This window comes from Neodiprion pinetum, chromosome 5 (genome assembly GCF_021155775.2).
Source record: "Neodiprion pinetum isolate iyNeoPine1 chromosome 5, iyNeoPine1.2, whole genome shotgun sequence".
In the NCBI taxonomy this organism is placed as follows: domain Eukaryota; kingdom Metazoa; phylum Arthropoda; class Insecta; order Hymenoptera; family Diprionidae; genus Neodiprion; species Neodiprion pinetum.
The window spans coordinates 17,221,319-17,247,594 of record NC_060236.1 but is presented as its reverse complement, the minus strand read 5'-3'; the positions used below and the strand labels follow the sequence as shown (position 1 = coordinate 17,247,594).

The window sequence follows — 26,276 nt, the reverse complement described above, 5'->3', positions numbered from 1 at the left end:
AATCATTCTTTGTTCTAATAACAATCTTAATCTTAATCTTACATGAAATCATGCCAACGCAGATAAACAACGCGTAATAGAGAAATAATTAGGTGGCAGGATATAAAGCACAAGACATCAATATCATCTGCAGCGAGTTACATTTCACGAACAACAACATTACTTGTCAGCGATGCATTCAAGCTTAAAAAGATGATGAAAAAGCCTAGTTGTAAAGATGACGAACGATGGAGAGAGAGAGAGAGAGAGAGAGAGAGAGAGAGAGAGAGAGAGAGAGCAGTGAAATAGTAAGAGAAGGACACGAGTTGGACAAAATCGGATTCACTACCTGTTTTAGTCAGAGTATAGAATACCGAAAGAAGTTTTAAGAATTTCAGAAAAAAATCATTGATTCACAACGTAGTGCCAACCTGATTAAAAAAAAATAAAAAATTTCCACCATTATAATGATTTGGTGTTTTCAGAATGGTTCACCCCCCCGCCCCTCGTGGAAATCGGCCTTGAATTCTCTTCATATAAAGAATTGTGGATCGTTTTTTGTTTCACCGTAATGCCACAGCACAATTTGATAAATTATTGCAGGTTAAATCAACCGTGTGTTTTGTTTCGGATACGATCTTGTGCTTTGCGCAATATGTATGCGTGATACGCTTTCGTAGTCGTACCACTGGAGTAAATTTATAGTTTTGAGAATCTCGAAAGTTGTAAAGTTAAGATAACAAAAGTTTGTAACATGTAACAGCCGTATAACTTATTTTATGATCCCGGAGATTTAAATGAAATTCAAGGAGGAAATATGCAGGTTGAGTCACACAACGTTTTCGGAAATCTAAGTACATGTATATTATGAATTCACCTGCTCAAGGCTTTCAAAGGTATTTCAATTTTCTGATTACATTGCAAAAACATTAATTTCTCATTCCAATCATAGATAAAAATTTATTTCTTTGTGTAAATGAAGTTTTTAATAGATTGTAATAGATCCAAATCGGCAATTACGCGCAGTTCCATTGTTCAAATAAGGTTTGATGAAATTTTCATTTTTACTACAAGGCAGATGAGAAGTCCTATTTTTAAATTTTTATCGCACTTACATACACCTTAAATATTAGTGGGTGTATTTGGAGACGAGTTGAAGACTTGCCGAAGCAGCCGAGCTCTGAGTGACTCGGAAATACCTCAGTGAAATGAAATTCTTCTTTCAACTTTTCCATCGCTGCGCAACAGTGATGGCATGTTATATTGTCTCAATGTGAAGATGAGAAAATTGGATGTAAAGAATTTTCTTTCGGGAATGAACCATTTCTCTTATTTCTGGTGAACAAAATAAGTCTGCATACATCGAAATTGGATCTCAAACACCGGAGTTTGATTATTTTCAACATTCTAATTACAAAATCTTTTCTCAAATTGTTGATATTCTGGTTTGCGTGATTCGAATTTCCAGAGATTAATTAACGTGAGATATTAGATGTTCTTTCATACGCTTTCATCAAAATTGGCTCAAATAATATTGCTGAGAAAATTAAAAACCGCTCTTTATCTTTTCCTTAACCTTTGATCCAGGTGGTTCTCCCGATTTGTCCTTAATATCGAATCTCGCAATCAGTCGTATAATAGCTGACGAAGATCCAAAAAGTAATCCAGCTCAATGCTATTTGAAAACCCGAAAATCTGCATGGCCGATGAAGCAAATAATCTGACGGTGCATTCGCTCGCAGATCAGATGACAATGAATTTTATACGGTTCCAAAATGATTTCAAACCGTTCAAACCGGTTTGAAAATAATTATAACCGGTTTGAAACTAATTGCAATAAGTTTTAAGCAATTTTTCAAACCATTCCAAAGCAGTTTTAAGCAGTTTAGAAATTATTACAAACAGTCTCAAACTAATGTGAGTGTGTTTCAAACTATTTTGAAATGAATACACGCGATTCCATGTAATTTTCAACCAATTTGAAGCAATGTCTGACCGGCATGTTGTTCCCGAGTAGTTCTAATGAAAAGCGATTTGTGATTTCACAAATTTCACAGTCCCTCGAAATATTCTAATGCAAAATCCAATCGCATGCTATCAAGTTTGGAAAAAGCTGTTGAGGACAAGCTCCCACTACTTAATTTGTAACTGTTTCCCGTACAGTCACTGGATCGCGAATGAATTTAAAAGAGAGCCCCATCACGGAGGGAAGAGGAAAAAAAAATCACCGGACGTCACCGTCGACGAATAGCACCGATGGTCGCCGATAAGTTTTACAACCCTTAGACACCGCAGCTCGGTCTATCAGCGCTTATCGCCTGCCGCGAGCCGATCTGACAAGTATCAAGGCGCAACGAGAATACGGCAAACACGAATGCACCGGTCTGGACGTGTTTATACGCGACACGGCTGCCCGGGGTGGTTATTGTCCCGAGTCACACGATCCTATTCTGGTTTAATTGCGTAGTTCTTTCGCCTTCTGCACAGCGACTGGGACATAGATTTGGCTTATCGTGCCCGATTCCCAAGCTCCTCTAAAATGTGGATGTTTCAGTTTAAGTATTCAGGCATTGGACTGGCCTCTACTTCGTTTTGAGAATATACTAGGTGTACAGTCTAGTTGAAAAAGTGACAAGGCAGAAAAAATATTCCACAAAATTTGTATAATCGATATCTGAATCGAACTCTGGTTACCTTGATCAGAAAATTATTCCATTGCCATGAAAAAAAAAATAAAAATTATCAAATTGCAGAAGTTTTTGAAGGAATTGTTCAGTCATTGAGTATCTGCGATGGGTTACGTTATCAAACAACTTTTGTTGAGGAGATTGCTGGCAAGCTATTCGATTATTCGATACCAGATGATTGAAAATTGAGAATTTATTTAATTTATACATCGTGTATACGTTGGCTACGATTATTTTCCTGAAAATTCAACGAAAACGAATACGGAATTGGTAGACAAGATAGCTCAGCTATCGATTTTTCAGGTGAAATCGCTTTAACACTAGAACTATCACACCAATCAAAATGACTGTAAATGTCAATATGATATTAAATTTTTTCATTATTAGGTATTTTTTGAAGACCAGGCATTTTGACAAGTCTTGGTGGAAATAGCTTCGTCTTAATTTCGGTAGTTATATTAGTGTTAAATTGGATTCACTAAAACTGTTTTTTTTTTCTCTTGCCAATGATAGATTAAATATTGCCGTTCTGCAATCAAAATTACTACAAGTATAATTCCAACAAATTGTATGTATTTACCGAAACCGGTGTGATAAAAAGAAGTTTGTCGGTGGAATTTGAAAAAAAAATATTCTCAACAAAATTAGCCATTGTGGGATGAAATCGAACAAAGCTATCAACTTTCAACCATCGCCAAGTCTTTCGAAGTAGAAAATCGGTATCCAGACTCTATTTGTAATTTTTACAATATTTTTAATTTCTGTTTTTGAAAAAATCTTCTTAGCTTACAAATATGACAAGTTCTCAATGCTCGACCATTTTGTAATAAAATTACGAGAAAGTGTTGATAACTTACCAGCCCTTCTTACTGCAATTTCGCTTATGAGTCTCTCCAATTCCAATGTTCAATCTGTTCAAAAACGAATTCTAGGCAATTCACTTGACTATTTTTGATAACGTAAATATATTTTGAAACATAATGCAACCTGTATGATTAATTTGAAGCAAGTCGCTTATTTCTGTCAATTAAAGAATTCATGAAAAATGATTAGGATCTATACGATTTCCAGACACATCATCGACTTGCAAACAAAATCAGTTACGAGTCATTGAAATTGGGCATACGGTACAGATTTTGCACGAAAAAAGCACACGGTGAGTTGTCTGAAAAGTTGTTGGTGATTAAACTCTTTTTGTACAAATCCGTTGGTTTTTCTTTTTCATGTATTTTTTTTTTTTACCTTGTTTATCGAGCTTATAAGAACATTTTTCATTTTTCTACCACAAACAATTCGAGTCGTTCAGTCTTTGTTACGTTATTCTTTCGTTTGGACGTTGTTTCGACCGGACTGTACACCTGATTCGTGGTTAATTGCCACCGACCACCTACCGAGAAATCATTACCCCAGGCGACTCTACACGCTGGATTTAGAAACTCCATGACGTACTTCACAGATTTTACGTTACGTATACGATTCCTTCGAGTCTTGACTGACTTCTCTGAAATCTCTCCACGCACGGAGAAAAGATTTGTTGACTTAACCAAAGATGGAGATCAAGTAGACACATGACGAAGGAAACGTGTTTTTTCGGTCCAAAGAATCAATCATTAATTTAGTCAAAAACAAATGAAGAAACAAACAATTTGTGTGTTTCGAGTAAAGTCACATTTACTAAGAAACAAGGAATGAAAAAGAAAAAGAAAATAAAAAAAAAAAAAAACAAAACTTCTTTAGCCGTAACTCGCGAATTCAACCTGCGCGCGTACAGTATGAAGTTACATAAAATTTCAAAAACTTGGAAGAATATCGTATCGCCAGCCAACATCTTCCCTGACATCTTACACCGACCAACTCTGTTATTTAATAGCATCTGACCTCTCGGTCAGTTACCCGTTGACAATTTCTATAGGTCCGTATATAGCTTATAGCAATTTTCTTTTCACCTCTTACAGAGAACACGCGTGTAAACACTAATTAAGCAATAAATAAGCAGCGATTTATCCGACTTCGCGTATCATAACACGCATCTTGGAAGTAATATAATACCTCGCGTAAACACATATCCTGAACGGCTGCATTCGAAGGTGCAGCAAAAGAGCGCCAGGCTTATATATAAATGTCATGCACCGTAGAAAACAGTTGATGTGCTTAGGTTAGGTTAGGTCAGGTTAGGTTTTTCCCGGATTTTTTCATTCAATCGAACAAGCTCGTTGGGAATAAATTCATTTGTCAAAGTTACGAAAGTGAAATCTTGTGAAACGGATAGCGTTACAATAACGGTTCGATTAATTGTAATTGAAAGTAGAACACTTTGTACAAGTAACTATTTTTATTGTGATTATATTTGTCGACACCACATTTTTTGGTTATGAAGGGGAGGCTTGAGTCAAATTTTTAGTATCGGTTGAAAATTGTCGTATAAAAAACCCTTTGTCCAATTTATAGATTATGACAGTATAGGCTTTTCAGAAAAGTCTTAGTCTCGTGTGATGACAGAGTATGCGCAAAGAATTTTTGGCAGCGGTGGGCAGAATCTCTTTCAGTAGATTCCTTGCGCACATTTTTATCGTAGAATATTGAATTCTTTTTTCCAAGCCTGAACTACGGTAATTCGAAAACTGGTGGAAGGATTTTTTATACGACTTTTTTTTGAGCAGTCGACCCTTTGAGTCATAGTCATAAGTATTCTCATCACTTATTTGATATACATTTTTTGTACCTAATTCGGAGAACATTTCAACATATTTCTTGGTGGTTTTTTTCATACTGCTTCTGACAGAATACTTGTAGATTTTCAATACTTGAGAGTAATTTTTGCGATATAATAGAAATTATCGTTGTTAGAACCAATTTGATTGGAAAAAATCGTGAAAATTGAAGGAATGATTTGCGAGAAAGTTATGATTCAACACATTCCTAAAAGTCTTTGGCGTCTCTGATTACGAATCTGAGATCGAGTCTTAAAGATTCAAGTTTGCGGATCCAATATGGCGGACGAAAATTTCAAATTCGATCGAATCCGGAGAAAAAGTGTGTTCAGGGGTTCTTGGAGCTGCTGATTACGAATCTGAAATCAGACTTTGGAAACGCAGTATGGCGGATCCAATCAATGACACCAAAACCCATGTATAGAGTTTTTTGACCATAGTCGATCAAATTAATTGAAATTTTCGTTTACTATATTCGATAATCTATATTCGAATACTATATTCGTAATCAGCGAACCCGAAAACTTTTGCGTAGAGTTTTTTGACCGGATTCAATGAAATTTCAAGTTTCCATCCGCTATGTTGGATCCGTCATTTTGAATTTTTGAAACCAGATTCCAGATTCGTAATAAGTGACCCCAAAAACATTGGAATATTATGTTCTTATCAAAGTTGACTCGGCACAACAATGTGTGACTCAAAAGGTTCAAAATTAATGAACCGTATTTTGGGCAAAATTTCACCGAAGTCACCCTCAAGACATTGAATCCCATTATTCAGTTTACTATATTTATTCAACTGAACACACCCTGAAATAATTATCGCAATAGTCGCTAGAAAATATGGTACGAATAACAATATTTGGAAAAAAAACAAACAATAACATAATATACAAAATTTTATGATCACAGCTAGAAAACTAATTTTCATACTCTACCCGAAACCATATTTTTCGGTTAGGGTAAAAAACTGTAACTGGTTGAGCAGTATAAACTTTGAATTCGAACGTATTGTTCTTCTCTGTTTCAGGTAGGACTTGTGCCTGCAGACATACGCTTCGGAACTCCACTGGAAGAAGACTTTTCGGCACTGGGAAAAAGTTTCGACTCAACACGGGGCGGCCTGTTAAGCGCCGAATAATTGATTGCCTCTAATGAGTTAAAGAGGATCGTCAGACAGGCATAAAACATTTATAGGTCACGACCCTGCCGCTGCCAGACTCTGCGGGGCGAATAAAGTGCCAAGCTTAAACAGTTGGACGCCTTCTCAGCGCCAATCCCACGAGACTGAAAACGTTTCATTAGTTGAATTATGATGCAGTGAAGATTTTCTTTTCTTAGATTAGAATCTTTTTTTTTTTTTCTTTTTTTAAAGCTGTCGTAAATAGTTACCAAAGCCTCGCTCCTCACTTTCTCAAATTTCAGAGAAAACGGATACATCGAAATGTTAAAATTATTCGCGGATAAAGAGAAATTCGTGTGAAAAAAAAAATTTTCGTCGTTGCAACTCGATATTATTTCACCATTTCACCGCAAGTCTTTTGAACAATTCATTTGCGAAAAATTTTTTCCACTGCAAAGTAGAACTTACTTTGTTCCTCGCAATTGATTGGATTAGATGACAATTATTCTCTCAACGATGGACTTTGCGTGTTTAAAATTTCTTCGAAAGTGTTTTGTTCTCATGTTTTCAGTGAACGTTGATAACTCAGTCTTTTGTTCTTATCTGAAATCAAAATATTATGTTACGTTTGAATTTGCGCGTGTTTCTTTGTTGCTCAAAAATCCTACACTAATTAGTTTTTGAAGTCAGTGATGAGTCGGGGATTTTCATGCTTTCAACAGTTTAGCAAATTTCCTTACATCATGATTCTAATGGGGTTTATCGTCTATTTTCATCGCTCCAAACTGATAACTTGTGGATTTTGACTATATTTATTGAAATACTACTTCCAGAACTTGAGGATAATTTTTACAAAACTTTTTTGTCTATAAATTACTTCTAGTTCGAGCTCTTCGAAGAAAATGGAAATGAACAGCAAGAATCGCTAAAAGTAATAATAAAAGCGAACAAATTCAATGATACAATCAACTTTCTAAGCCTCTGAAAAAAAAACAAGTTAAAAAACAAACCCTTTCAAAATTCCTTTAATGAAAATCAGTCACCAATGATGGAGTTAAAAGTTTTCAAAACCATGGATTTGTAACATAGGTAAATTTGTACGAGATTTAACTAGTGTCCGAATGAATCTAACGATTTCCTCAGAAAGATCCGTTTAAATATGAACTAATTGGAAAATTTTCTAGACTGGTAAATAAAAAAATATGCAAATTGAAAGGAATTGAAATGAAATTGAATAAAACTTTCCAACTGACGCCAAATGAATAATCTCTGACGTGTTATTATGGAAATACAATTTTTTCCTTCCAACAAGTGTCGAAAAATTTTATCCGAGTATGAGAAGACTTTGGTTTCTTTGGAACAGAATTAGTGGCGGGTAAATACCGAAATTGGCGGAGTGGTTGTACATCGACTGAATCCGCCCTAATTCTCTCCATCCGCCGTCTGTTTCTCATTGCAGCCACTTGTTGAACGGTCGAATGCCCCTCAATTACAAACACTAATTAATTCCTAATCGTTTATGGTTCAGAGGCGTGAACTTGAGTGAAACATCGCAACTTGATGTTTAATAATCTATTAAAGTCAAAAATGACCAAACTTTTTTTTCCGACATCCTCTTGGTCTTGGAGACCTGTAAAAATGCATGATTAATATCGATGATTTGAGTTTCATAAATAGTGATTTGCACAAGATTTTAATGGAAAATAACACCAAGGCCTTGTACAATATAATGTAAGTCACTTTTTAAGTGAAATCGGAGACTTGTAAGAATTCTGGAGAACCGTCGGTCCGATCGAATTCTTTCGAAAACGATTTCGTTCAGAGGATTTGCAATTTTCGTTTCAATGAGAGAACCATTTCTTTCCATTCATTTAAAAAAAACATATTTTCAAAAAACTAGAAACAACAGATTTTTTCATGTTGATTTGTTAACTCAGGAACAAAATTAAGATAAAATAATTCTTTCATTGAAACGAGAATTGCATATCTTCTGAATAAAAGGTGCTCCAAACCTCTTACGGCAGATGACAGATTTCGCTCAGGCTCGATTTGGGAGTCATACAGCTCGTTTAAAAAAACGATCATTGTCCATAATAAAAACAAATAGTTTCGTAATATTCTTCGATATTCATCGGATAATAATAATTTTCCCAATATTCATCATACAAATATGCGGAATCGTAAGAACATTTTTTTTTCCACTAAGCTATTTGCAAATTTCCGATTTTTTTCAAAATTTGGAATAATTGATCTTAACTACAGGCATGATTTTTCTTTCAAAACCCCGCATTAAAAAGATGAGTAATGGCTCATCCAAGGATCTTCAGAGGCATGGAAAGAATGCATCGCGCCACCGGTGTGGAAAAATCCTTACGATGCATCCTGTCCCAATTATTTTTCTTTTCATTGTGTAATAAACTTTGATGAAGAAACAAATAAATTCCGGACACTGCTGAATTTTCTCAAAGTAACTGTACCGGTCCTTTTAAAACCAGCCGAAGAAATGGATTTTTCTTCGAAAGCGCCTAATTCCGAATTATTCGATAAGAGAAACGTTTAGTTCCGTTTACCGCTCAGTCCTTGATTATTTTCATTTTTTACCACAATCGGAAAATTAGTTTTGTAGCTGTTACCAGAAAGTCTAGTATCCTTTACTATTCTTTCTCATTACGATCACTGTTACTATATTTTCTTGTAACTGTTGCGAAAATTTAATGCTTTTGCAATAATAAATAAAAATAAACAAAAAAAAAAGCATTGTTTAACTAAAGAAGTACAATAAACCGAACAAACTGATTTTGCGTTGCAATCACCAAAAAAGGATCCACAATAGCGCAAAATGGTTACGCGTACCTTGTTTTTCGTAATTCCAACGATATTCAAACAGTTTTTTCAACGATACCTGTTTTACTGAATTTTGCCAGTTACTATAAGAAATGAAATTTTTCACAGTGTTTGGTAGCGAAATTTGAAATGAAGAAATCAAACTTTTACGAAACAACAAAGTTTCAAACGATCGGAAACCGGACGGATCAAAGTTCCGAAATGTCAGATTCCGAAAATTCAAGTTACGATAAAGCAAAGTTCCGCAAAGTGAAGTTTCGATCGAGCGAAGTTCCGAAAAACAAAGTTTCGATAGAGTAAAATTCTGAAAATTGACAAATGACCAGGATTCCGAAAACAAAAATATCGAAAATCCGAAACAGAGAGAGATCAAAGTGGTGAAATTTCACCAAGCCAGAAATTTATAGAACCGAAAATCTTCAATCATTCCCAATTTCAACGTTTCAGATGTTTTAATTTTTTTATTTTCACACTTTCGGAGCTTTGACTTGTCGGAGTTACGCCGTTTCGAAACTTTGCACTTTCGGAACTTCGAGCTTCGGGTTTCGGACGACTCGAAACTTTGATTTCTTTACTTTAAATTTCGCCAGAAAAAAATTCAGCATTCAGCTCTATCGGAACTTTTCAAACTCGAAATTTCAACCCCGCTCCAGTGCAAGCTGAAATTTGCGGTGCGAGAATCCCTCCGCTTAGCTCCTTCTTCTCGCTAACGCGCCCGGCTAACTAAGGCGCGAATGCCGGAGATAAAAGAGCGTAGAGAGCTTGGAAAAAGGGGAAGGAAAAGTAAGAATGAAAGAAGTGGAAAATGAAACGGGGCGACTCGGCTCCGCGTCGTATTTACGACGTCATTTTCTCGCTGACTATCAATAATTTCCCAGGGGAGCCGGTGACGTCGCAGCTTTAGTGACTCGCGCTGAATCCTGCAGTCTCTGGATGTCGGATCCTTGGATCCTGGATGCGGAAAACCGCCGCGCGTCCTTGTTTCTCTGTAAATTAAATTTCTTTTGTCTTTGTACACGGAGAACGCGCTCGCCTTTCTCGTTGTGAGACGTATCGCAATGTCGGAAGAAAATTCTCGCTTTCAAGATGAGAGCTGACATTTCACGGTATGGAAACCGGGAAGACGGAGAAAAGTCGGAAAGGTATGAATCCTTCTGATACTGGTCCGTTTATTAGAATTTCAAAATTTATCGGACCTATAATTAAAGTAAAGTGAACAAAATACCTGCAATACAAAATTTATCGAATCACGGATCTTTAAAATATGCAATAGAACTGATCTAGAAAAATTTAAACAATCGCGAATTTCGATCGAAGAAGATAAACTGTCACAAACTTTCGAGACTATTTTCGCACGGTTTTTGAAATACTAAAAGTTTATTATCGCTTCGTCAATTTCAAATCATATTTATAACTAATTATTTTGCCCTCGCAAAGTCCCAATTTTTTCTTTACATCTTCAGTTATTATAGGAAGAAGAAAAAAAACTGTCATTGGTAAATCCATTGTATGAAATTACGTGGCAATAATCCAATTAAAGTTTTTTCGTCATATAACTTATCGGTCTCAAATGTTTTTGTATGGCGGTTCGCAGAAAACTTCATTCACGATTAGAATGGGCTACAAATCCTTGAAAGAGGATAAACATTCCGAAAACCGCAAAAGTTGCAGAGATGTTTTGAAAATTGTACAACAATCTGATTTTAAAATTACCGTGATGATCGAACTTTTCTTATTCAATCATCGTCGCTTCATCCATGAGAATCAATTCGTGAATGCCTGCGATCGGACCTCGCAAAACTTGACCGCCGCATAATTTCGAATCAAAAATACGTGTCCATAGAATCAGTCAAGAGTTCGAAGAATGTTTCGCGTAAAAAATAAAGTATCCGTTCAAAATTGACCAACTTTTCTATGGGGTTCTTCCCCACGAGACTTACAAAACAACAAAAAATCCAGGAAGAAGGATTTTCTCAAAACCGACTTTTTTTTCTTGTTGTTGTATTATTACATACCCACTAAAAGCAAAGCTTACGAAAAGTCAGAGAACTTTATGCAATGCTAAGAAATAGTGATAACTCTGAGTCAGCGGCAATTTCAATTGTGAAACGAGTCGAAGACTTTTTTTTACAGCTTTCAGTACACGGCTCCGCATTTTTTAGGGCTTGAGTTTTAACCGCTCAAAATCGAAAACCTGGACCGTGGCGCCCACGGGATCTTATTTGAGAACCAGTGATGGTACAAGGCTTGTTTAATTAAGCCATAAATTAAGCCCGGGGTTCCTTTACTGCAGCCCTAAACCACGCCCGTCGTCTTTCGCGATATTCGCACAACATCGAATGAATTTCTCAGCACTTATTTTTACCTGTAACTCGTCTCGACTGACCTCACGAAATAAGGCGATTTTTTGTCTGCTTTGGCTATCTACATAAAAACCTGCGATTGTGCGTATAATTTGTGACCAGGTCCCAGTTTGGTTCTGATTGCATTGAAATGACAAGAAAAACATCCAATTTATTTACCGGGTACATTAGAATAAACAAAATAAACAAGAAAAAAAAAATCGTCGTCACTTGTTTGAGTATAACAGACTTTATCTAAAGATGCATAGGAAGAAGATCCGTAAATTATCCTTATCTCAAAATTAACTTAATGTCACTTTGAAATGGAACTGGACATTTAAGGTGGTTCTTTAGTGACTCCGGAGTGAGCAGAAGGCCCTTTTGGAGAAGTGTATAATTGATGTACATTGAAGTTGTCGGAAATTTTAAGAACATTTTAGATGATAGTTTATTATAACTTTTTGTACAGCTGAAGTACTGCTTGGGCAGTGTAAAATCATACTTGTTTTTAGAAGTTTATTTGAAGAAAATGAAAATACTTGAAGCAATTTCAGTTTGAAGGCTTCATTAATTATAGTTTCAAGAAAATTGTTGAATTTTTTCACTGAAATTAATAATCAAATGGTGGCATGGCGCATATAATTAGCGAACAACTCCAAACTTGAAGTACATGACTGTCCAACCTGTAACTGTGAAAAACTAATTTTGTGAGTTCAAATTGCCTTTTCGGGTTCGAGTGCGTTGCCCTAATGTTGAAAAAAAAAAATCCATATCTGTACGAATATGAACGAAAAATTACATTTTGCGACCGGGTTTTTGTTGTTATTTTTTTTTTTTAATTTTCATAAAAAAGAACAGTGGGAACGAAATAAAAAAATCTAGTCACGAGCTCGAATCGATAAACAACTTTCAAAGATTGTGTTAAAATTTTAAATTCACCGGATAATAATTGACCAAGGAATCTGTGCCACCGGATTGAAGACGTGGTCGTGCGCTACTTATACATGCACAATGCCACCATTTTGTTATTAATTTCAGTGAAAAATGTCTAAAATGTTCTAGAAACTATCAATAATAAATCCCTCAAACTCAAACAGCTCTAAGTGTTTTCATTTCCTTCAAAAAAAAAAAAAATCCTAAAACTAGGTATGATTTTAGACCGTCCAAGCTGTACTCCCTCCTTAATAAAAAATGAACGTCTTAATCATCATGTTGTTATTACTAGTAATAAATCAAACCAGGTTATGTGAAAATACGATTCACGATGTTCAAATTTTGCGCCATATTCTTGGATCCTGGACTCGACATTTGTAACCTACATACCACCGTGTTTGTCATTATAAATAAATCTATTCGAAACGGTCAGCAATGTCTCCTCTTCAATATGTCGTTGAAAAGATCATTATTCACACAACCATTATCTTGTTTTTCGTCAAGGTCTATGGATTTTATGAAATAATTGTGGTAGCATTTCCGATCAAAACAAAAAAAAAACTTGAAACGGTCATAAGTACTATCTTAAAAATCCAATTGTAAAAAAGCTCCTTTTTAAGTTTTTGGCGGGTGATCTGGTCTGATATTCAGTTCATTTTTATTAACAATCAGTCCAAGTCTCACATGCAGCTGAGGACTTTGGATTGACTGGAGAAACACCTTAACAGACTATTTCAAGACTTCGTCCAATTATTCTTTAAATCAATCGATGAATAATTTTTGAATCGTCCGATTATTCGTTTTCCAATTCATTGATTCATCGAACTCTTGACCAGTCATTTTTCCAATAGATCGATATTTCTGATGGATCGGTTATCCGCCATTCGATTTGTCGGTACTTTCGACTAATCTTTGTCCGAATGAATCGATTGATTGGCCTCTTCAATTGAACATTTTGTCTACCAATCGATTACCCGGCATTATGAATTACGTTTCATCGACTAATCGATTCACCAGCCCTTTTAATCATTCATTGTTTTTTATTGATCGATTAATCGATTCACTAAAAAAATAATTAATCGAAGTCTACGATTAATCGATCAAATTTTACAGCCCCATCTCGGAGTGAATATTTCAAATCGAATGCAAGGAAGCTTCAGAATCCAGACTCAAAAGTATCAATCAATCTTGCGTGACGTTTTACACAGATAATTCGTTAATTTATTCTCATTGTTCGAACAAATCTTTGATAATCCGTTGTCGACTGGAAGATGTCTAGAAAAAAAAAAAAATAAATAAGAAAATTCTTATCGTCGCAAACACTGCGAAGAAATCCTGTGATACATAGTGGTGAAAAAAGCAATTCTCACGGCGTTAACGGCATGATCGAGTTGAGACCCAGACCGAGATGAGATCGGGGAAGCAATTTATCAACGTGAACTTTACGCGATCCCTGATCGCGCGGAAACTCTGAAACAGGTAGAGAAGCGTGTGTCCTCGGTATTATATGACGAAATAATAGCGAGCTTACTCGAGAGAATTACCTACGCTAAGCAGCGCCGGAATCCAGACCTTGTAGGTGGGTGGAACCGAAGTACGAAATCCTCTCCGTAAAGGATCAGGCACATTTGCTACCCGGTCTCGCGAGGCTTCCCCCAAATAACCTCTCACCTGACGACAAGAACGCACAAAGATAAGCCTCGAATTCCACACCGCAGATGGATGGTAAAAATTTTTGTGGGTTGAATGCGTTGGTGAAATTAATTTTTGAAAACTTTGGTCCTTGGTCTTTCTAGCAGCTTTTTCTTTTTCTTTTCCTTTTTGAGTCGGATGTGTGTAACGGTATTGACAGTGTATGAAAATGTAGACGAAATAAGTTGAAAATGGCAGAATCGATAAAAATCCATCTGAGTTTGAACACGTTGAACATGTTTCTTATCACGAAATTTTCTTTTCAAATTGCTGGTAATTTAGATCTTTATGTAAGTTCTTTTACTTGTTTCTCTTGACCCTAGGAAAAGTTATATTTTCATACAAACCGATTAGGAAATTTGCTCGTTTAAAAAAAACATCTATTTTTTCTGCCTAGGTTGATTTTAATCGTATTAAATCAAACGTTTGATAGGTTTGTATTGAAAGAATAAAAAAAAAAAAATCCGAACGAATTTCTTTCCGACGGCGAAAATTCCGGACGTCTACTCATGAAACTTATATATTTCATGTTCATAGGTCAAGTCCCGGGACAGTCTCTTGAAACTTGAAAGTCAAATGCGCATGCGCCAAATAATTCAATCTCATTGGTCGGCGAAATCTGCCCACAGCGATATTCTTGTCTGCGATGCAGGCGGGCCAACGTACGCAAAATGTCTACGTTTGAATTTTCAAAGAGCGTAAGCATTAAAGTCCGACCGTTCTTTGAATAATCAACTTTCCGACCCAATAACAAACGCTTCCCAAACCTTTCCGAGTCACTACCTCAATTATTTAAGATTCTAACCTCAAAAATGCGTATCAACTACATCGCTGGCAGAAACAGTTTGACAGCTGAAAACTCGGGATGGCCAGCCTGCACGAACAGCCGATAAATCTCGCGCATGCGCAGTTGATTTTCAATTTTCGAGAGATTGTCCCGGGATGTCAGACTACAATTTCTTGCATTGCCCAATGAAGAGGGTAATATGACAATTGACACATTAACTTCATAAATATTTTTCAATTCTTGCCTAAAATTCTTTCAAAGTCCTCGATTCTACATGCACTTGCAGAATCTAGCAAGAAATTGAATGCGTGCAATTATTATAGTTTTTCCCTAGCTTAGATCCTTGTGAATAATATTTCACCTGGTAATCCACGCTTATTATTAATATCATTTCAGCGTTTGGGGCCGTCCATTAATCACGTGATCTTTTTTAAGCATTTTTCAACCCCCCCTCCCCCTTGGTGATACGTGGTGAGGTTTAAGACTACCCCCCACCCCCCACCCAACATCACGTGTATTTTTAGTATCTAAAAAAAATCTAAAATTTTTCAGAATATCTTAGAATATTATCCTAAGTACAGATATAAAATATAATCTCATCTCATTCTGATATTAAGGACCATGATAAAAATAAATACACGTGATATCTTATTACACCCCCCCCCCCCCCCCCCCCCCCCCGCCCTTTCAAGCCTCACGTGATTAATGGACGGCCCCTTTTTCAAATTTTACGTCTACTTAGACAAATCATCTTAAAATACGAATATATGACTTTGATAAATTATACTCAATGTACTATTTCAATCTTGCAATAAAATAAGAATATTTTTCGCTATTTATACACCATGGAGAAGAGAATTTTACGCAGAGGACGGGGAATATTTTCACAATCCCCCTAAAATGAATTGCAGTTTGATATTCATAATCGAGTCTCCGGATTTCCTGACAGAAGAAAATGGAAAAAGCGTAAAACTGTTCAATAACGTAATTTCCGTTAGATAGTAGACGTGAACTTCATACAATTGTCATCCTAATGGGGTTAGATAACGGGTAAAAGAGAATCCTTTACTTGGCCTTTAAAAATTCTGCGGCTTTAGGAGGGTGCGTGCCAGGCCTGGGAAGATTCGCCTTAAAGATGAATCGACCGGACTGTCTGAATCAAAAGTTTGTATTTAGTTTAAATTTTTATACAGTATTCTCGCACAGTTTCTCTTATTTAATTAAATCACATTTCGTTTGTCAATTGCATGAAATATTCCCGGAAATCTTTGACTAGAGAGCGAATTTCAACTTTCAAACATCGCTGTTTTCTTGAACAAAGGAGAAAAACAAACTTTCGGATCGTGGATCAAATATGATAAGATATCCAAAAATACCGTCTCCAAACTTCAAGTGAATTGGTTCAGATGTTCTTGCCGAAACCGCATTACGTGTCACCCAGCGAAATTCTTCACGTTATTTTCTGATCGATCTACGTATTTCGGAATAAAACAAACAATTATGGAATTGAACAATCGGCTGTCGAGCTATTCAATCCTAAAATTTATACTCACTCTTCCAGCTGTCAACTTCTATATCGTATCCGTTAAAAGAAACGTATCAAATTTGGATACTAGTCGTGACATTTTTTTCAAGCCCAGAAGCATTAGCACCGGATTAAAAACACCGAAGTTCGATCATTTCGAAGTTTCCAACTGTAAAATCGTTTCTCAAATCGCTGTTGCCGCAGTTTTCGTGATTCGAATTTTCTGAAATTCATTCGAAACCCAGAGTAGGGATGTCGTTTCGACGGTGTTCACCGTACGATTGGCGCAAGTAACGCGGACGGAGATTTTCATTTGACGCTTTCTACTTTCCTCGTAACTTTTGATTCGGACGGTCGGGCCGATTCGTCTCTAAGTCTGTTTGCACGCACCCCGATAATTGGAATTCTTCCGGGCGTGAGACCTGAGAACGGTGAAAAATGTATAACAATATCGATCACCGCGAGCCTCGAGTGTATCTTGTGTCCGGGTATCAATTACACCCCGGCATCGCCCTCGGCGCGAAATGTCATTAAGATCAATAACAACCCCTCATCTCTCACCCCGTGTAGAATTATTATGTGTATGGGAGAGCGTCGTGCATTGTGTCACATGCGCCTCTAGCGCTTCGATCTTAGCCTTGGCCAACCCTGCCAATCCGGTAGCCTGGGGTGAAAATCTCGGGGGTAAACCGGGATACCTAATCGGCTAATTCTCAGATTTTCGGAGATCGATTAGATCTTCAAGGGTCGAGAAGTAACACCGGAGGAAAGGAACGAAGCCTGGTAATCGGCAGCCATTGTTTTGTAAGAATTTTGTCGAAGCAAAGTCCGCGTGAAGTAATTTTTAAAAGTTCTAAGTTGCAGATGTTCTGCACATTTTTTTTTTTTTTGCTATTTGAAAATAACATTCCGAAAAAATTTTTCCAAACCAATTGATTTCGTTCGAATAATATATTCGGTGTGATGTGGAAGGTCTGAATTAATTGAAATTCATTTTCACCACAAAATTTTTGTTTTGAAGGGGTCAGTTTTCTCGCAAGTTTGTTCCGAATGAAAGTTTGAATCAAATTTCTTCATTCTTTGGATTGCGAATGAAGAGAAATTCTTCTTTGATTCAAATATTTATTTCCTTGCAAGTAAATGTGTGAAAAACAGTCTCCGCAACAGGATAAACCAATATGGGGTGAAATCAATCTGATCCAATAAAAATCGATATCTCTACCCTTGTTTGAATAATTTTAGTATTTTTTGTCGTACGCATTAACTTTTTTATTCATCTTTTACAATCTTAATTTGAATATATTATATATAAATTATTGTGTATTATTATATATAACATATTTTTTTCTACCCTGTACATTTTTTGAGAGGAAACTGTTTATCGTCACTTCTATTTCCGTTCGATCATTTCACAATATCGCTATTGTTGTACGCCAAGTTTAGCTTGATTTGTTACATACTTGTATCAGACTAAAGCCTACTCCTATTCAATGATACATCCATCGATTATAGAAAAAATTGTACGGATGTCGATGAATTTGATTTTTTTACGTATTATCCGGTTTTCTCCGCTTTTCCTTACCTCTTGAAATCTCATAAATTTTCCACACCAATCAATTGTCTACTCCAATCACGAAAATTTCAAGCGATCTAACAGGCGATATGCTACAGATAACGAAATTCAAACTTATCGTTTAAACTGTGAAATTTACACTTATATACTCGTACATTTTTAATCATCAACCTTCACACTCTGATTTTATTCATACATTTTTTCAAGTAAAATATTAGTCATAAATTGATTTTAATTTTAGGACAGAATGAATGAAACATTATTTTCAAATTATCTACCGAATTTTTTTTTTTTTTTAATGATTTATCCTTTATATAAAATAAAATATTAGATTTAATACAATGAATCAAAGTTGGAAAAATATTGTTGCACAAGCATTCGTTTCCATCCCACCCGAATGATCAAAAATTAACCTTCAACGTTTTGAGATGCAGGATATACCGCAAGTTTACACGACTGATGTCGAAGAACACCAAATAATTCCACCTGGTTCAGCTGTTCATTTTCTCACAGCATGGAAATCTCAGTGATCGCAAAGTAAAAGCAACCTCCAAATTTCACCCCCCAGAAAAAGGTCGCATCCCCCGAGAATAAAGACACTGCACGTATTATAGACTATGAATTAAGAGGATTAAAAAAAAAAAAATTGACATAGTTAACGAGAAATATTGAATAATCGATTTTTATGGATAAACCTTGAGGTTGATTTTTACCCTAAAAATCACCGAATTCGGATGTAAAAAAAATTACGCGCTTATCGTTTCTTGACGTTTGACGTACAACATATCGCAGAATAAATAAAATCGGTGAGTCACACCTCGGGTAATTTCCTAGTGAGTGCAATAAAAGAGTACAGCGTGGGTAATAAAAATGGTTAGCGTAGCAGTCGGTCGTGAATGTATATATGTATACAGGGGTGGTGAAAATTGAAGAGGTAAAAATAGAGGGAAAAAAATCACAAACAGAAAATAAAACACATCGAGCAAGACTGAAGCTGAGAGAGAGCTGCAGGGCCGAGTGTAATAAGGAGTTATTATAATAAATTTGTCGGGGCTTAAGAAGCGGAAACAATTCAGAGAGCTGGGAGCGGCTATAAGGATGTGCTTATCGTTGCTTTTATTCAAATAGAAAAGCGCTCTCTGCCAGCCGGCTCCTCGCCATCCAGACTCAAGAGAGGGAAAAGGAGAGAAAATAAGAAAGAGAGCGAGTGCGTCTGCACAGCATTATTGTGTATACACCTCAAAAAGAAAAACTTGTTTCAACATGTTCCACTCGTCGCTTAACTATACAGTTTCCAAGTTATTGTGTAATCTCAGACCCAACCCGGCGGCCGGTATAATTTCGTTCAGGAACGAATTATAGACTTTCACACTTCGAAAAAGTCATTGGCCAAAATTTTAGTCAGACATAAACGTCGAATTCATTCTGACGCGAAACTAAAATTTTTGAAGTTCTTCACAGCTGTACGGACATTTAGCAATATCCTTGGCTTCTGGGTTAATTTTGAGGTGCAAAATAGTCGCAGATTGATAATAGAAGAACTATTTTTAGTCATATATAACTGTCATCTATTTTCGTCACGGTTAACTTAACAATTTTCAGTCAGTTTAAGGCAGAAGCCGAAAAAAAGCGTTTTTTTTTTTTTTTGCATAAATGTCTTCCTAAACTATCCAAGAATGTGTCCCTAAAATTTCAGAAGCAAATTCGAAATATTTTTGGAGTTACAGAAGAAATAGTGAGCAAGCGTCGAGCAGGTATACGAGCGGTTTTTTGAAGTTTTTTGAAGTTTTGAACCAGTTTTTTAAAGAGTCTGAAGGGCAACTCTATGGACCAGGAATCGCTGATTAGCATAATAATGCGGTAAGTTTAAGAAAATTACGATTTTTTATACACGAAAACTTTAAAGCCCGTTTGCACGAGTTTTCATTTTCATAAGTTTTAGAAAACGGTGCCGGCGATACCAAAAACGATATATGTCCGATCGAAAAAAATCAAAGTGATCTAGCTTCAGTATTAAATTATCTTCTATTTGAACTAAAAAAGTTGGACAAAAGTACTATTTTAATTACTTGTTTTGCAACTTAAAGTGAATTTTTTTTTCAAACTTCAAAAAAATTTGGAATTTCATCATTTCTTCGGTATTTTTTTAGTTCATATAGAAAAGGAACTTATAAAAACTAAAAAAAAATTTGGTTCGACTGTTTCAGATGCATCGCACGACCTCCGTCACCGGCACCAATTTACAAGTGCAAACTTCAGGCGCCCCAGAAAAATCGTTACAACTTTGAAAAATGTCAATATTTTTTAATAATAAAAATTGGTTTTTAAAGCTTGAATATAATACACTATCGTCTCAAAATTTCGTTTACCGCAATCATTTCCTTCCCTTTCAAAAAAATTGCTGAAAAAACGTTTTTTTTTCGGCTTCTAAAGCAGACTACTGCCTTAATACTTGAACGATAATTGATTATGCACGCAATGAATTATTGAAAATATAATTTTATACCGACACCTTCGAAACTCAACCGTGAAATGCCGATGAGAAGAATAATTTTAAAAAAAAATATGTATTATGTATTAGTACAACCGTTTTAGAATAGGTGGTGCGCTATTCGTTTCAACAAATGAACGTATTTTTCATACAGCTTATAGATATCTAGGGGTTACAATACTTTTCCTCACCCTGTATTGTATATATGTATAAAATTCAAAATCTTCCTGCCGTATGTTCGCTTACAACTTCGGAACGGCTGAAACGATTTTGATTCTTTCTTTTTTCTGTGAAGATCTACAACGTCTGATCAGGTTTTGTGCTATATTTCTTTACGACCAGATTAATAGTTTCGTAAAAGTAACGATATTTGTAAGCCAAGTCAGAACGGGATTATACACTCGTCCGAACGCTTACTAAACTTTTATAGATCGAGGTTAGATTAGGTCAGATATCATCAGTCTTCATTCGAATATTCTTAACTGTAAGCAAGAATTTTTTATCTGTATAAAATTTGGTATTTTATCACATTAAATTTGGATGCGGGCGAAGCAGCGACGGGTTACTAGTCTAACAATCAAAGAATTAGTTTGCGTGTAAAAAACGTTTCAGACGAATAGTGGAATATAAAACGAAACCAAAAAGAACATTAGCACCTACGACTGAAACTTTGAATACCTACAAGTTTTCCACAAGTTTTCGGAGTACGGTTTGAAAATGGATAATTATGAATTGCTATCCGTCCGCGTTTCCTTCTCTTTATCTTCTTCCCCTCCATTCTATTTTCCTCCTACCCCGGAAAGAAGTCCCTTTTCTCTTGCGGAATCTGGGCGTTTAAATCGAATCTCCTGGCAACCGCTGTCGCGATAATTGGAACAACGAGCTGCAGCAGACTTTGTCTCTTCTCTTTACTCAGAACGACGAAATTGAAATACCGCTCCTTGGGTAGGGTAGGTTAGGCATAATATGGCCATGCCTTGTACAAGCTAATTCTTATACAGTGGAAAACCCTGACACAGACATCCATTGGACCGCACAATCGGTGTTCCGTTCGGAAATATTTGTCAAAATACAGAACCTTGTGACACTCCGAAACGCTTGTCGTAACTTCTTTTATTTTTTTTATTCTTTTTTGTTCATCTTGTCACAGGAGCGACGGAGAACGGTGAGAGCGAAAATCGGGACTTTGCTTTTCGCCACCGAAGACCAAGTCTCTGGAAACGCAATTCCGAGCCACCGGGTGGACGAATGTCTTAGCCGAAGAGTCCGTTGTTCAGTTTAACTCGTTTCGCGTCACTCTTCGATCACGGCCGTGGGCTTTCATCTCGTAACGGAAAATGAAAAGTCGAGCTTTCCGCGACATCCGATCCCTTCATTTCCGCCAACCGCAGTACCGCGTCAGTATTAACCGTGCTGAAACCCTTTGACCCGTAACTCTGAAAAATAGTGTAACATGAAAAATCTGTCAGGCATTGTAAATTTCCCCCTCGCAAGCGATTAATTAATTACCACCAGGGTGGCGACTGGGGGAAGAAAAGCTCGTTTCGAAAGGACGAAGCGGCGGAGAACGAGGCGCAAGGTCTGGCCAGATTACATGTTTGATTTTCTTTCTCTATTCGGAAGGGACATCACACGAAGAGTAGTCTCCAGCTGAGCTCCGCGTGATGCCGTTATTATTTTCGGTACCCACTCTTCTCTCGCTTCGTCTCGCAGCTTGCTCGCCTCTCAACCGTCACCCTGCAACCGCACATTATCTTCCCCTGGACCGGGTGCAGCGCATCACGAATATCGCGAGACGGTAATGCATCCGAGCTTGGATCGCGCGGTGTGAAGTAATGGATCAATTCGTCACTCGCCCATTGCAATTAGACCCGCGCATTCCTCGGCACATTCCTTCATCCAGCCGCGAGATACCCTGCGTAATACGCACACGGGGCACTAACCGTTACGTTGCTCTTTTGCGTCCACATCTGCCGGACGGACGCGTGAAAACTTCACCTGCAAGATTTTTCCCCGGATTTTCAAACGGGTAAATTATAGGAGTCGACTAGTGGATGACTGAGTGGATGTCGGGAATTTATATCTTGACAGCCAGCTGTTTGATTCGATTGGGTTTTGTTCGATTCAAAAGTGTCATGCTTTGTTTTCACATTATTTTTTTTTTTTCCTTTTCTGATCATAACTATTTAGTGAGGAGCATTGTTATCGGCAATAACGTCAACCATTTTGGTCGGTGACCAGTTTTGTGGTGCCAACCATGTCTCAAATATGGCTCGAAAGAGTTACTTACTTCAAAGTTGGAAACGGTATTCTTGGATAGCTTATTATTCTTACCGCGATCCGTCGTATTTTTTTGATAGATAATTGCACCTGAAAACTCTTGAATTTTAGATGAAAAATCGAATTTTAACTTCCAACGGACACCACTGCGTTGGAAAAAAAGTATCTGATGATAGTTAACAGGGCAAACTATCCAAAAATATTGTCTTCGAATTTGTAATGATTCTGTAAAGCTGTTTTCAAGATATCGGGGGCACGACAAAACATGTCACCGAGTAAAATTGTTGACGGTATTGCCAATAACAATGCTGTCAATTAGGTTTTTCTTCGAATAAAATAAACTACGTTTGAATTGAATAATTGATCGTCGAGCTATGAATTACCAAAATTCACGAACTCCTTTAGTCGTCCACTCGTGTGAAACCCTCTTAATGCACCACGTTGTGTGGATTCTGTAATAGAAGTACACCTTTGGGACATTGATCCTTACACTGTAACAAATGGTGATGTTGAAATTGGCCGAATTTATCCGACGATAAATACTATAATAGCACAATTACTTTGTAAATTGAACATTAGACATTGTTAAAGTGACACAAGATTTTAGTATGTAGAAGTCTGCACAGGATTTTTCTTACTGTACAAAATCATGCATCGATGATTGCACCAGAACTCTTTTCAAAGAGACGAGAAATCGAGTCGGTCGACGTCACATAAACAGGTTGACAAACGATAATTTACGCGTGAAATAGAATACCCAATAGGTTGTGCCACATACCAGACGGCTGATTAATCGCCCCGGTGTAGTATCACCCAGAGCTTACACAAACGTGTGCAATACCATTACGAGAATCACGATTACTTGATAAATTATATGATCATGAACATTTGTCAGTTGTCACCGAGACGATGTGTATATTATTACATGCATTGGTTATACTGCAGTTTATCCCTAGAAAGGAAGCAATCATCTTATCAATATTATCACGAAGAGAAGAAACGATTGCTGGGGTGTTTGAACTGCAGTTTTTGAGATTCACACTCCGGAAACATTAATATCTATATTATACATTTTAATGGACACAGTTCACTTCACGATACTTGTTCCTTTTATTTTGGAGTCTTGGAAACCAATCCTACGATATGCTTGATTTCATCGGAAAGTTTCTGAAGTTTATCAGGAACTGCGAAGTTCCGTGAAACCCAATCAAGTTTTTCTGACATTTCATGGAAGTCAATAAAGACATTAAAGCACGTGTTTCGAAATTCCTTGAAGTTCGACGAAGTCCCGTGACATCTGTGAATTATTGAAGTCTGATCCGCACAATTTTTTAGTGATACCCTAACCCGTCCGACCGAAGGTGCGAAAAGGCTTGTAATAGATTCCAGAAACCTGTGCAACAACTTCATTATGTCAAAAACTAGTGACATGAAAGATGATTTTAACACCCAATGGAATGACCTCTATTAGCATAAACTGACAAGATACAATAAAGCGAGATCTGGACGGCGTGGAAAAATTGTTCTGTCATATCTGGCGATTCGAATGATATGTGAAGAGCAAGAGTTCCGGAAATAAACGGAAGCAAACTTCCGATGTATGAGGAAGTAAACTCGCAGCGAGGTCCAACAAGGTGCAGCATTCTGTCCCGGATTGGTTGTTTTACCGTCTTCGGCAGACTTAGACGGCTCACTTTATTTACACGAATCGATATCCCGTCTCTCTTATATATCCTTGAGAGAGAAGCCGGCTCCTTGTGCATTGTTGTTGTCGAGTAACGACGCTCTTTGTATGCATATATGTAACCGTGGTCGCGCGGGCGCTCGTCTTCTTGCGGGAATTTCCAACTACCATTGTGCAGAGATCAGTTACCAGATTCACGGGAGACCTTTGCAGCGGTTTCACAACGCGTGTATTCACCGCAAGGGTTCTGTCAAGGATACCCAACCCTTCAAGGATTCCACGTAGACTCCGGAGAATTATATGCCGCAAGTACTCTTCAGTTTGCAGCACAAAAAATTTCACATCGTAGGTCTCTCAACGATTTTCATACTCATACCTTTACTCGTGTACGGTGAAGGTAACCAGCTACGGGTTCACTCCACGATTCGCTGTTTGCGTGGAAGAGAATCAATTTTATTTATTATTCATTCCGTCCACCGCACCTTCCGATCACAACATGCTTGTGACGCGTTACACCGGAACTCATATTGATTATGTACATCAATGTGTATACAAATTCAGGTTTGATCCACAGAAGGACTCGTGTTATGCGCAATTGCCAATGTTCCATTTGGGATGAGCGGTTCATCCTAGTTTGCACGATGACATTGGGTGCAAGATTCTAGTGTTGGAGAATTCATCGCGCTTCTGTCAATGCACCTATTACAAAGTTCCCACATACCACCGATAAATGTTCAATGTAACGGAGACAACTCATTACCAGCTACTAATTCAACGATTTGTTACAAAACTTACGCACAACGCTGATGCAGTGGGTTGATAGTCGTTGTTCAGGACATATCAGAAGATGTTATGTCTTCAACTGACCTCATGTAACTACAAGCGAGTTCACATAACTCCTTTCGACCGTTTCAATTCACTTCGTGTGACTTTAAGTGACCTCGAGTGACTTAACGTAATTTCAAATGCCTTCGTGACTTCAAATGACTTTACAAAATTTTTTTAACGTCTACTCTTAAATTCAGAAGTGGTCATACCCTTGATATCGCCGGATCCCTCATTTGTTACACAGTGTTTGGTTCTTGTTACAAGAATTCTCATTACCAGTTATCTTGACACTTGATTCATATCATTGTGATTCTACATTGGGATACTGCAGAAATTTTAGTTACCCACTGTCAATAATTTGTGGAAGCACTTCTTTGTTTCATCAGATTGCCATTTCCTGGAATATTTTTAGACAAACGACTGTAGGTGGTATAATTGCCCATTATAAGTCGTGTAAGGAACCTTTAATACCTCAATATTGGTTTGATTGAACTTGGTAATTTTATAATATAAACTCTCAACATGTTCGAATTCATGTAGTGACAATCGGAGAAATGTTGAGACGATTGAAAGGTCGTGTGAAGCCTGAACCAATTGACGGTTTGACCCACCCAAAGTACGGTACTTCGTACAACATTTATGATCACGATGACATTTTCATACGTTTATTTTCATCTCCAATAAAGACTGAGCATAATTACCATATTCTTCTTTTAGTGATACGATCAGGAGAGGAGGTAACAAAATTTAAAATCATCACATAAAACAATCCGGAAGAGTGTAATACTCACCATGATT

The 26,276-nt window shown here is 36.9% G+C and overlaps 1 protein-coding gene across 1 annotated transcript in view; it reads left to right on the top strand.

Moving 5' to 3' along the window:
* LOC138190951 (UPF0489 protein C5orf22 homolog) overlaps positions 1–9,118 on the top strand; it is a 243,378-nt gene extending 234,260 nt beyond the window's left edge. Inside the window, exon 4 of the mRNA XM_069135912.1 lies at positions 6,407–9,118. Within this exon, the coding sequence (XP_068992013.1) occupies positions 6,407–6,410 (4 nt within the window). The 3' untranslated portion in view covers positions 6,411–9,118. The remainder of the gene's footprint in view (positions 1–6,406) is intronic.
* The last annotated feature ends 17,158 nt before the right edge of the window (positions 9,119–26,276 follow it).